Source organism: Scyliorhinus torazame, unplaced genomic scaffold (assembly GCF_047496885.1).
Source record: "Scyliorhinus torazame isolate Kashiwa2021f unplaced genomic scaffold, sScyTor2.1 scaffold_1656, whole genome shotgun sequence".
Taxonomy (NCBI): domain Eukaryota; kingdom Metazoa; phylum Chordata; class Chondrichthyes; order Carcharhiniformes; family Scyliorhinidae; genus Scyliorhinus; species Scyliorhinus torazame.
The window spans coordinates 1-12,500 of NW_027309383.1; the positions used below are offsets into that span (position 1 = coordinate 1).

The 12,500-nt window shown below is 79.8% G+C and overlaps 1 protein-coding gene across 1 annotated transcript in view; it reads left to right on the plus strand.

Annotated features, from left to right (window-relative positions):
- Positions 1–1,211: 1,211 nt before the first annotated feature.
- LOC140407617 (menin-like) overlaps positions 1,212–12,500 on the plus strand; it is a gene marked incomplete at its 3' end in the record, with an annotated part of 36,369 nt that continues 25,080 nt past the window's right edge. Inside the window, 2 exon segments of the mRNA XM_072494964.1 lie at positions 1,212–1,626; positions 1,629–1,679. Coding sequence (XP_072351065.1) covers positions 1,233–1,626; positions 1,629–1,679 — 445 coding nt within the window.

A 12,500-nucleotide genomic window follows, 5' to 3' on the forward strand; every position in this document is an offset into this window, starting at 1 on the left:
ACCATTCCCCGTCCCGGAGTCTCTATCCAGGAGCAATGCCGCGGGGGGTCGGCTCAATAATATGCAGCAGAATATTACACTGCTCGTTTACACCCATTCTCCGCCCCGGAGTCTCTATCCAGGAGCAATGCCGCGGGGGGTCGGCTCAATAATATGCAGCAGAATATTACACTGCTCGTTTACACCCACTCCCGTCCCGGAGTCTCTATCCAGGAGCAATGCCGCGGGGGGGTCGGCTCAATAATATGCAGCAGAATATTACACTGCTCGTTTACACCCATTCCCCGTCCCGGAGTCTTTATACAGGAGCAATGCCGCGGGGGGGGGCGGCTGAATAATATGCAGCAGAATATTACACTGCTCGTTTACACCCATTCCCCATCCCGGAGTCTTTATCCAGGAGCAATGCCGCGGGGGGTCGGCAGCAGAATATTACACTGCTCGTTTCCACCCATTCCCCGTCCCGGAGTCTCTATCCAGGAGCAATGCCGCGGGGGGTCGGCAGCAGAATATTACAATGCTCGTTTACACCCATTCCCCGTCCCGGAGTCTCTATCCAGGAGCAATGCCGCGGGGGGGCGGCTCAATGGTCTGCAGCAGAATATTACACTGCTCGTTTACACCCACTCTCGTCCCGGAGTCTCTATCCAGGAGCAATGCCGCGGGGGGTAGGCAGCAGAATATTACACTGCTCGTTTACACCCACTCCCGTCCCGGAGTCTCTATCCAGGAGCAATGCCGCGGGGGGTCGGCAGCAGAATATTACACTGCTCGTTTACACCCATTCCCCGTCCCGGAGTCTTTATCCAGGAGCAATGCCGCGGGGCGTCGGCTCAATAATATGCAGCAGAATATTACACTGCTCGTTTACACCCACTCCCCGTCCCGGAGTCTTTATCCAGGAGCAATGCCGCCGGGGGATTGGCTGAATAATATGCAGCAGAATATTACACTGCTCGTTTACACTCATTCCCTGTCCCGGGGTCTCTATCCAGGAGCAATGCCGCGCGGGGGTGGCTGAATAGCCTGCAGCAGAATGTAATGCTCCGCTCTCCTTCACTGTAAACTGGTGCGATTGTTTGAAATTTGGTATTCTTGTGTGTGTCCTGATGGGTGTAAGATGGAACCTGCGCACACGCGCCCGTTTCTGGCTGGGTTATGTTGTCACTTTGTTTGTTGTCTTGCCTAATTGTCGATGTTCTGTGCCAGGTGCTTGGGCCGCAGTTGGCAGGATGGGTTTGAAGTCCGCCCAGGCTGCCTTTTTCCCCCTCTGCAGCATCGACGAGGTGGTGAAGCTGTTTGCCTCCGAGCTGGCGAGGGACGACCCCGACCTGACCCTGCTGTCCCTGGTCCTCGGCTTCGTCGAGCACTTCCTGGCCGTCAACCGGGTCGCCCCCATCAACGTGCCGGGCTACAGCATCGAGGGCCCCCCTCCCGCCTCCTCGGAGGCCGGCTCGGAGCCCACCGCCGCCTGCTGCTTCCCCCGCGTGGACCTCCTGCAGATCCGGGCCCTCCACACCAGGTTCACCACCATGATCCGGGGGGCGGTCGACCGGTCCGCCTACCCTCCCAAGGGCGGTGTCTCCAGCAGGGAGCTGGTGAAGAAGATATCCGACGTCATCTGGAATCCTACTTCAAGGACAGAGCACACATCCAGTCTCTCTTCAGCTTCATCACCGGTGAGCCGTGGCCCCTCCCCTCCCTCCCCTCCCCTCCCCTCCCTCCCCTCCCCTCCCCTCCCCTCCCCTCCCCTCCCCCGCCCTCCCCTCCCCTCCCCCGCCCTCCCCTCCCCTCCCCCGCCCTCCCCTCCCCCGCCCTCCCCTCCCCTCCCCGCCCTCCCCTCCCCTCCCCGCCCTCCCCTCCCCCGCCCTCCCCTCCCCGCCCTCCCCTCCCCTCCCCCGCCCTCCCCTCTCCTCCCCCGCCCTCCCCTCTCCTCCCCCGCCCTCCCCTCTCCTCCCCCGCCCTCCCCTCCCCCGCCCTCCCCCTCCCCCGCCCTCCCCTCCCCCGCCCTCCCCTCCCCACCCTCGCCCTCCCCTCCCCCGCCCTCCCCTCTCCTCCCCGCCCTCCCCCTCTCCTCCCCCGCCCTCTCCTCCCCCGCCCTCCCCTCCCCCGCCCTCCCCTCCCCACCCTCGCCCTCCCCTCCCCCGCCCTCGCCCTCCCCCGCCCTCCCCTCCCCCGCCCTCCCCTCCCCTCCCCCGCCCTCCCCTCCCCCCCCCCGCCCTCCCCTCCCCCGCCCTCCCCTCCCCTCCCTCCCCTCCCCTCCCCTCCCTCCCCTCCCCTCCCCTCCCCTCCCTCCCCTCCCCTCCCCTCCCCCGGCCTCCCCTCCCCTCCCTCCCCCGGCCTCCCCTCCCCTCCCTCCCCCGGCCTCCCCTCCCCTCCCTCCCCTCCCCTCCCCTCCCCTCCCTCCCCTCCCCTCCCTCCCCTCCCCTCCCTCCCCTCCCCTCCCTCCCCCCCTCCCCTCCCCTCCCTCCCCTCCCCTCCCTCCCCTCCCTCCCCCTCCCCTGCCCTCCCCTCCCCTGCCCTCCCCTCCCCTGCCCTCCCCTGCCCTCCCCTCCCCTGCCCTCCCCTGCCCTCCCCGCCCTGCCCTCCCCGCCCTCCCCTCCCCTCCCCCGCCCTCCCCTCCCCCGCCCTCCCCTCCCCTCCCCCGCCCTCCCCTCCCCCGCCCTCCCCTCCCCTCCCCCGCCCTCCCCTCCCCTCCCCCGCCCTCCCCTCCCCTCCCCCGCCCTCCCCTCCCCTGCCCTCCCCTCCCCTCCCCTCCCCTCCCCTCCCCTCCCCGCCCTCCCCTCCCCCGCCCTCCCCGCCCTCCCCTCCCCTCCCCGCCCTCCCCTCCCTCCCCTCCCCCGCCCTCCCCTCCCCTCCCTCCCCTCCCCTCCCCCGCCCTCCCCTCCCCTCCCTCCCCTCCCCTCCCCCGCCCTCCCCTCCCCCGCCCTCCCCTCCCCCACCCTCCCCTCCCCCGCCCTCCCCTCCCCTGCCCTCCCCTCCCCTCCCCCGCCCTCCCCTCCCCTCCCCCGCCCTCCCCTCCCCTCCCCCGCCCTCCCCTCCCCCGCCCTCCCCTCCCCTCCCCGCCCTCCCCTCCCCTCCCCCGCCCTCCCCTCCCCTCCCCCGCCCTCCCCTCCCCCGCCCTCCCCTCCCCGCCCTCCCCTCCCCTCCCCCGCCCTCCCCTCCCCCACCCTCCCCCCTCCCCGCCCTCCCCTCCCCCGCCCTCCCCTCCCCCCCTCCCCTCCCCTCCCCTCCCCCGCCCTCCCCTCCCCCGCCCTCCCCTCCCCCGCCCTCCCCTCCCCCGCCCTCCCTTCCCCCGCCCTCCCCTCCCCCGCCCTCCCCTCCCCCGCCCTCCCCTCCCCCCGCCCTCCCCTCCCCCGCCCTCCCCTCCCCCGCCCTCCCCTCCCCCGCCCTCCCCTCCCCCGCCCTCCCCTCCCCTCCCTCCCCCCGCCCTCCCCTCCCTCCCCTCCCCTCCCCTCCCTCCCCTCCCCTCCCTCCCCTCCCTCCCCTCCCCTCCCTCCTCCCCTCCCCTCCCCTCCCCTCCCCTCCCCTCCCCTCCCCTCCCCTCCCCTCCCTCCCCTCCCCTCCCCTCCCCTCCCCTCCCCTCCCTCCCCTCCCCTCCCCTGCCCTCCCCTCCCCTCCCCTGCCCTCCCCTCCCCTCCCCTGCCCTCCCCCGCCCTCCCCTCCCCCGCCCTCCCCTCCCCTCCCCGCCCTCCCCCGCCCTCCCCTCCCCTTCCCCGCCCTCCCCTCCCCTTCCCCGCCCTCCCCTCCCTTCCCCGCCCTCCCCTCCCCTTCCCCTCCCCTTCCCCTCCCCTCCCCCTCCCCTTCCCCTCCCCTCCCCTGCCCTCCCCTGCCCTCCCCTCCCCTCCCCTCCCCTCCCCTGCCCTCCCCTCCCCTCCCCTGCCCTCCCCTGCCCTCCCCTCCCCTCCCCTGCCCTCCCCTCCCCTCCCCTGCCCTCCCCGCCCTCCCCTCCCCCGCCCTCCCCTCCCCTCCCCCGCCCTCCCCTCCCCTCCCCCGCCCTCCCCTCCCCTCCCCCGCCCTCCCCTCCCCCGCCCTCCCCTCCCCTCCCCCGCCCTCCCCTCCCCCACCCTCCCCTCCCCGCCCTCCCCCTCCCCTCCCCGCCCTCCCCTCCCCCGCCCTCCCCTCCCCTCCCCCTCCCCCGCCCTCCCCTCCCCTCCCCCGCCCTCCCCTCCCCCGCCCTCCCCACCCTCCCCTCCCCTCCCCCGCCCTCCCCTCCCCTCCCCCGCCCTCCCCTCCCCCGCCCTCCCCTCCCCTCCCCGCCCTCCCCTCCCCCGCCCTCCCCTCCCCGCCCTCCCCCCCCCGCCCTCCCCTCCCCTCCCCCGCCCTCCCCTCCCCCGCCCTCCCCTCCCCGCCCTCCCCTCCCCTCCCCCGCCCTCCCCTCCCCTCCCCGCCCTCCCCTCCCCTCCCCGCCCTCCCCTCCCCTCCCCCGCCCTCCCCTCTCCCGCCCTCCCCTCCCCTCCCCCGCCCTCCCCTCCCCTCCCCGCCCTCCCCTCCCCCGCCCTCCCCTCCCCGCCCTCCCCTCCCCTCCCCGCCCTCCCCTCCCTCCGCTCCCCCCCGCCCTCCCCTCCCACGCCCTCCCCTCCCCCGCCCTCCCCTCCCCTCCCCGCCCTCCCCTCCCTCCCCTGCCCTCCCCTCCCCTCCCCTGCCCTCCCTCCCCTCCCCTCCCCTGCCCTCCCCTCCCCCGCCCTCCCCTCCCCCGCCCTCCCCTCCCCTCCCCCGCCCTCCCCTCCCCTCCTCCGCCCTCCCCTCCCTCCCCCGCCCTCCCCTCCCCTCCCTCCCCTCCCCTCCCTCCCCTCCCCTCCCCTCCCCTCCTCCCTCCCCTCCCCTCCCTCCCCTCCCTTCCCTCCCCTCCCCTCCCCTCCCCTGCCCTCCCTCCCTCCCTCCCCTCCCCTGCCCTCCCCTCCCTCCCCTCCCCTCCCCGCCCTCCCCTCCCCTCCCCCGCCCTCCCCTCCCCTCCCCCACCCTCCCCTCCCCTCCCCCACCCTCCCCTCCCCCGCCCTCCCCTCCCCTCCCCTCCCCTCCCCTCCCCTGCCCTCCCCTCCCTCCCCTGCCCTCCCCTGCCCTCCCCTCCCTCCCCTGCCCTCCCCTCCCCTCCCCTCCCCCGCCCTCCCCGCCCCTGCCCTCCCCGCCCTCCCCTCCCCTCCCCCGCCCTCCCTCCCCTCCCCCGTCCTCCCCTCCCCTCCCCCGCCCTCCCCTCCCCTCCCGCCCTCCCCTCCCCTCCCTCCCCGCCCTCCCCTCCCCTCCCCCGCCCTCCCCTCCCCTCCCCCGCCCTCCCCTCCCCTCCCCCGCCCTCCCCTCCCCCGCCCTCCCCTCCCTCCCCCGCCCTCCCCTCCCCCGCCCTCCCCTCCCCCACCCTCCCCTCCCCCACCCTCCCCTCCCCTCCCCCGCCCTCCCCTCCCCGCCCTCCCCTCCCCTCCCCGCCCTCTCCCCTCCCCCGCCCTCCCCTCCCCTCCCCCGCCCTCCCCTCCCCCGCCTCCCCTCCCCCTCCCCTCCCCCGCCCTCCCCTCGCCCTCCCCCGCCCTCCCCTCCCCTCCCCCGCCCTCCCCTCCCCCGCCCCCGCCCTCCCCTCCCCGCCCTCCCCTCCCCGCCCTCCCCTCCCCCGCCCTCCCCTCCCCGCCCTCCCCCTCCCCGCCCTCCCCTCCCGCCTCCCCTCCCCTGCCTCCCTCCCCTCCCCCGCCCTCCCTCCCCCGCCCTCCCCTCCCCCGCCCTCCCCTCCCCTCCCCCGCCCTCCCCTCCCCCGCCCTCCCCTCCCCTCCCCCGCCCTCCCCTCCCCGCCCTCCCCTCCCCCGCCCTCCCCTCCCCCGCCCTCCCCTCCCCCGCCCTCCCCTCCCCTCCCCGCCCTCCCCTCCCCGCCCTCCCCTCCCCTCCCCGCCCTCCCCTCCCGCCCTCCCCTCCCCGCCCTCCCCTCCCCCGCCCTCCCCTCCCCGCCCTCCCCGCCCTCCCCTCCCCGCCCTCCCCGCCCTCCCCTCCCCGCCCTCCCCGCCCTCCCCTCCCCTCCCCGCCCTCCTCTCCCCTCCCCTCCCCGCCCTCCTCTCCCCTCCCCTCCCCGCCCTCCTCTCCCCTCCCCTCCCCGCCCTCCTCTCCCCTCCCCTCCCCGCCCTCCTCTCCCCTCCCCTCCCCGCCCTCCTCTCCCCTCCCCTCCCTCCTCTCCCTCCCCTCCCCCGCCCTCCTCTCCCCTCCCCTCCCCGCCCTCCTCTCCCCTCCCCTCCCGCCCTCCACTCCCCTCCCCGCCCTCCTCTCCCCGCCCTCCCCTCCCCCGCCCTCCCCTCCCCCGCCCTCCCCTCCCCCGCCCTCCCTCCCCTCCCCCGCCCCCCCTCCCCCGCCCTCCCCTCCACTCCCCGCCCTCCCCCGCCCTCCCCTCCCCCGCCCTCCCCTCCCCCGCCCTCCCCTCCCCTCCCCCGCCCTCCCCTCCCCTCGCCCTCCCCTCCCCCTCCCCCGCCCTCCCCTCCCCCTCCCCGCCCTCCCTCCCCCTCCCCCTCCCCGCCCTCCCCTCCCCCTCCTCCCCCTCCCCGCCCTCCCCTCCCCCTCCCCCGCCCTCCCTCCCCCTCCCTCCCCTCCCCCGCCCTCCCCTCCCCTGCCCTCCCCTCCCCCGCCCTCCCCTCCCCTCCCCCGCCCTCCCCTCCCCTCCCCGCCCTCCCCTCCCCTCCCCCGCCCTCCCCTCCCCTCCCCCGCCTCCCCTCCCCTCCCCGCCCTCCCTCCCCGCCCTCCCCTCCCCGCCCTCCCCTTCCCCGCCCTCCCCTCCCCTTCCCCGCCCCTTCCCCGCCCTCCCCTCCCCTTCCCCGCCCTCCCCTCCCCTTCCCCGCCCTCCCCTTCCCCGCCCTCTCCCCTCCCCTCCCCCGCCCTCCCCTACCCCGCCCTCCCCTCCCCTGCCCTCCCCTCCCCTCCCCCGCCCTCCCCTCCCCCGCCCTCCCCTCCCCTCCCCCGCCCTCCCCTCCCCCGCCCTCCCCTCCCCCGCCCTCCCCTCCCCCGCCTCCCCTCCCCCGCCTTCCCCTCCCCTCCCGCCCTCCCTCCCCGCCCTCCCCTCCCTCCCGCCCTCCCCTCCCCGCCCTCCCCTCCCCGCCCTCCCCTCCCCGCCCTCTCCCTCCCCGCCCTCCCCTCCCCTCCCCGCCCCGCCCTCCCCTCCCCTCCCCGCCCTCCCCTCCCCTCCCCGCCCTCCCCTCCCCTCCCCGCCCTCCTCTCCCCTCCCCGCCCTCCTCTCCCCTCCCCTCCCCGCCCTCCTCTCCCCTCCCCTCCCCGCCCTCCTCTCCCCTCCCTCCCCGCCTCCTCTCCCTCCCCTCCCCGCCCTCCTCTCCCCTCCCCTCCCCGCCCTCCTCTCCCCTCCCCTCCCCGCCCTCCACTCCCCTCCCCGCCCTCCTCTCCCCGCCCTCCCCTCCCCCGCCCTCCCCTTCCCCTCCCCTCCCCCTCCCCTTCCCCTCCCCTCCCCTGCCCTCCCCTGCCCTCCCCTCCCCTCCCCTCCCTCCCCCTGCCCTCCCCTCCCCTCCCCTGCCCTCCCCTGCCCTCCCCTCCCCTCCCCTGCCCTCCCCTCCCCCTCCCCTGCCCCTCCCCGCCCTCCCCTCCCCCGCCCTCCCCTCCCCTCCCCCGCCCTCCCCTCCCCTCCCCCGCCCTCCCCTCCCCTCCCCCGCCCTCCCCTCCCCCGCCCTCCCCTCCCCTCCCCCGCCCTCCCCTCCCCCACCCTCCCCTCCCCCACCTCCCCTCCCCGCCCTCCCCTCCCCTCCCCGCCCTCCCCTCCCCCGCCCTCCCCTCCCCTCCCCCTCCCCCGCCCTCCCCTCCCCTCCCCCGCCCTCCCCTCCCCCGCCCTCCCACCCTCCCCTCCCCTCCCCCGCCCTCCCCTCCCCTCCCCCGCCCTCCCCTCCCCGCCCTCCCCTCCCCTCCCCCGCCCTCCCCTCCCCGCCCTCCCCTCCCCGCCCTCCCCTCCCCTCCCCCGCCCTCCCCTCCCCTCCCCCGCCCTCCCCTCCCCTCCCCCGCCCTCCCCTCCCCTCCCCGCCCTCCCCTCTCCCGCCCTCCCCTCCCCTCCCCCGCCCTCCCCTCCCCTCCCCGCCCTCACCCTCCCCCGCCCTCCCCTCCCCCGCCCTCCCCTCCCCTCCCCGCCCTCCCCTCCCCTCCGCTCCCCCGCCGCCCTCCCCTCCCACGCCCTCCCCTCCCCCGCCCTCCCCTCCCCTCCCCGCCCTCCCCTCCCCTCCCCTGCCCTCCCCTCCCCTCCCCTGCCCTCCCCTCCCCTCCCCTCCCCTGCCCTCCCCTCCCCCGCCCTCCCCTCCCCCGCCCTCCCCCTCCCCTCCCCCGCCCTCCCCTCCCCTCCCCCGCCCTCCCCTCCCCTCCCTCCCCTCCCCTCCCCTCCCCTCCCCTCCCCTCCCCTCCCTCCCTCCCCTCCCTCCCCTCCCCTCCCTCCCCTCCCCTCCCTCCCTCCCCTCCCCTCCCCTCCCTGCCCTCCCCTCCCTCCCCTCCCCTCCCCTGCCCTCCCCTCCCTCCCCTCCCCTCCCCCGCCCTCCCCTCCCCTCCCCCGCCCTCCCCTCCCCTCCCCCACCCTCCCCTCCCCTCCCCCACCCTCCCCTCCCCCGCCCTCCCCTCCCCTCCCCTCCCCTCCCCTCCCCTGCCCTCCCCTCCCCTCCCCTGCCCTCCCCTGCCCTCCCCTCCCCTCCCCTGCCTCCCCTCCCCTCCCCTCCCCCGCCCTCCCCGCCCCTGCCCTCCCCGCCCTCCCCTCCCCTCCCCCGCCCTCCCCTCCCCTCCCCCGTCCTCCCCTCCCCTCCCCCGCCCTCCCCTCCCCTCCCCGCCCTCCCCTCCCCTCCCCTCCCCGCCCTCCCCTCCCCTCCCCCGCCCTCCCCTCCCCCTCCCCCGCCCTCCCCTCCCCTCCCCCGCCCTCCCCTCCCCCGCCCTCCCCCTCCCCTCCCCCGCCCTCCCCTCCCCCGCCCTCCCCTCCCCCACCCTCCCCTCCCCCACCCTCCCCTCCCCTCCCCCGCCCCCCCTCCCCCCGCCCTCCCCTCCCTCCCCCGCCCTCCCCTCCCCTCCCCCGCCCTCCCCTCCCCGCCCTCCCCTCCCCTCCCCCGCCCTCCCCTCCCCCGCCCTCCCCTCCCCTCCCCCGCCCTCCCCTCCCCTCCCCCGCCCTCCCCTCCCCTCCCCCGCCCTCCCCTCCCCCGCCCCCGCCCTCCCCTCCCCCGCCCTCCCTCCCCCGCCCTCCCCTCCCCCGCCCTCCCCTCCCCCGCCCTCCCCTCCCCGCCCTCCCCTCCCCCGCCCTCCCCTCCCCTGCCCTCCCCTCCCCTCCCCCGCCCTCCCCTCCCCCGCCCTCCCCTCCCCCGCCCTCCCCTCCCCTCCCCCGCCCTCCCCTCCCCCGCCCTCCCCTCCCCTCCCCCGCCCTCCCCTCCCCCGCCCTCCCCTCCCCCGCCCTCCCCTCCCCTCCCCGCCCTCCCCTCCCCGCCCTCCCCTCCCCTCCCCGCCCTCCCCTCCCCGCCCTCCCCTCCCCGCCCTCCCCTCCCCGCCCTCCCCTCCCCGCCCTCCCCGCCCTCCCCTCCCCGCCCTCCCGCCCTCCCCTCCCCGCCCTCCCCGCCCTCCCCTCCCCTCCCCGCCCTCCTCTCCCCTCCCCTCCCGCCCTCCTCTCCCTCCTCCCCGCCCTCCTCTCCCCTCCCCTCCCCGCCCTCCTCTCCCCTCCCCTCCCCGCCCTCCTCTCCCCTCCCCTCCCCGCCCTCCTCTCCCCTCCCCTCCCTCCTCTCCCCTCCCCTCCCCGCCCTCCTCTCCTCCCTCCCCCTCCCCGCCCTCCTCCCCCTCCCCTCCCGCCCTCCACTCCCCTCCCCGCCCGTCCTCTCCCGCCCTCCCCTCCTCCCGCCCTCCCCTCCCCCGCCCTCCCCTCCCCGCCCTCCCCTCCCCTCCCCCGCCCTCCCCTCCCCCGCCCTCACCCTCCACTCCCCCGCCCTCCCCCGCCCTCCCCTCCCCCGCCCTCCCCTCCCCCGCCCTCCCCTCCCCTCCCCCGCCCTCCCCTCCCCCGCCCTCCCCTCCCCCTCCCCCGCCCTCCCCTCCCCCTCCCCCGCCCTCCCCCTCCCCCTCCCCCCTCCCCCGCCCTCCCCTCCCCCTCCTCCCCCTCCCCGCCCTCCCCTCCCCTCCCCCGCCCTCCCCTCCCCCTCCCCGCCCCTCCCCTCCCCCGCCCTCCCCTCCCCTGCCCTCCCCTCCCCGCCCTCCTCCCTCCCCTCCCCCGCCCTCCCTCCCCTCCCCGCCCTCCCCTCCCCTCCCCCGCCCTCCCCTCCCCTCCCCCGCCCTCCCCTCCCCTCCCCCGCCCTCCCCTCCCCGCCCTCCCCTCCCCGCCCTCCCCTTCCCGCCCTCCCCTCCCCTTCCCCGCCCCTTCCCCGCCCTCCTCCCCTCCCCTTCCCGCCCTCCCCTCCCCTTCCCCGCCCTCCCCTTCCCCGCCCTCCCCTCCCCTCCCCCGCCCTCCCCTACCCCGCCCTCCCCTCCCCTGCCCTCCCCTCCCCTCCCCCGCCCTCCCCTCCCCCGCCCTCCCCTCCCTCCCCCGCCCTCCCTCCCCCGCCCTCCCCTCCCCGCCGCCCTCCCCTCCCCCGCCTTCCCTCCCCTCCCCGCCCTCCCCTCCCCGCCCTCCCCGCCCTCCCCTCCCCGCCCTCCCCTCCCGCGCCCTCCCCTCCCCGCCCTCCCCTCCCCGCCCTCCCTCCCCTCCCCGCCCCGCCCTCCCCTCCCCTCCCCGCCCTCCCCTCCCCTCCCCGCCCTCCCCTCCCCTCCCCGCCCTCCTCTCCCCTCCCCTCCCCGCCCTCCTCTCCCCTCCCCTCCCCGCCCTCCTCTCCCTCCCCTCCCCGCCCTCCTCTCCCCTCCCCTCCCCGCCCTCCTCTCCCCTCCCCGCCCTCCTCTCCCCTCCCCTCCCCGCCCTCCACTCCCCTCCCCGCCCTCCTCTCCCCGCCCTCCCCTCCCCCCGCCCTCCCCTCCCCCGCCCTCCCCTCCCCCGCCCTCCCCTCCCCCGCCCTCCCCTCCCCCGCCCTCCCCTCCCCTCCCCCGCCCTCCCCTCCCCCGCCCTCCCCTCCACTCCCCCGCCCTCCCCTCCCCCGCCTCTCCCCTCCCCTCCCCCGCCCTCCCCTCCCCTCCCCCGCCCTCCCCTCCCCCTCCCCCGCCCTCCCCTCCCCCTCCCCGCCTTCCCTCCCCCTCCCCGCCCTCCCCTCCCCCTCCCCCGCCCTCCCCTCCCCTCCCCCGCCCTCCCCTCCCCGCCCTCCCCTCCCCCGCCCTCCCCTCCCCCGCCCTCCCCTCCCCGCCCTCCCCTCCCCTCCCCCGCCCTCCCCTCCCCTCCCCCCCCCTCCCCCGCCCTCCCCTCCCCGCCCTCCCCTTCCCGCCCTCCCCTCCCCTTCCCCGCCCCTTCCCCGCCCTCCCCTCCCCTTCCCCGCCCCTCCCCTCCCCTTCCCCGCCCTCCCTCCCCTTCCCCGCCCTCCCCTCCCCTTCCCCGCCCTCCCCTCCCCTTCCCCGCCCTCCCCTCCCCTTCCCCGCCCTCCCCCTTCCCCGCCCTCCCCTCCCCTCCCCGCCCTCCCCTCCCCTCCCCCGCCCTCCCCTCCCCTCCCCCGCCCTCCCCTCCCCTCCCCGCCCTCTCCTCCCCTCCCCCGCCCTCTCCTCCCTCCCCCGCCCTCTCCTCCCCTCCCCCGCCCTCTCCTCCCCTCCCCCGCCCTCCCCCTCCCCTCCCCCGCCCTCCCCTCCCCTCCCCCGCCCTCCCCTCCCCTCCCCCGCCCTCCCCTCCCCTCCCCGCCCTCCCCTTCCCCGCCCTCCCCTTCCCCGCCCTCCCCTCCCCTTCCCCGCCCTCCCCTCCCCTCCCCGCCCTCCCCTCCCCTCCCCCGCCCTCCCCTCCCCTCCCCCGCCCTCCCCTCCCTCCCCGCCCTCTCCTCCCCTCCCCCGCCCTCTCCTCCCTCCCCGCCCTCTCCTCCCCTCCCCCGCCCTCTCCTCCCCTCCCCGCCCTCCCCTCCCCTCCCCCGCCCTCCCCTCCCCTCCCCCGCCCTCCCCTCCCCTCCCCCGCCCTCCCCTCCCCTCCCCCGCCCTCCCCTCCCCTCCCCTCCCCTTCCCCGCCCTCCCCTCCCCCCCTCCCCTCCCCCCCTCCTCCCTCCCCCCCTCCCCCCCTCCTCCCCTCCCCCCCCCCCTCCCCTCCCCCGCCCTCCCCTCCCCTCCCCCCACCCTCCCCTCCCCCACCCTCCCCTCCCCGCCCTCCCCTCCCCTCCCCTCCCCTCCCTCCCCTCCCCTCCCCTCCCCTCCCCTCCCCTCCCCTCCCCCGCCCTCCCCTCCCCCGCCCTCCCCTCCCCTCCCCCGCCGTCCCCTCCCCTCCCCTCCGCCCTCCCCTCCCCTCCCCCGCCTCCCCTCCCCTCCCCCGCCCTCCCCTCCCCTCCCCCGCCCTCCCCTCGCCCCCTCCTCCCCGCCCTCCCCTCCCCTCCCCCGCCCTCCCCTCCCCTCCCCGCCCTCCCCTCCCCCGCCCTCCCCTCCCTCCCTCCCCCGCCCTCCCCTCCCCCGCCCTCCCCTCCCCTCCCCTCCCCCGCCCTCCCCTC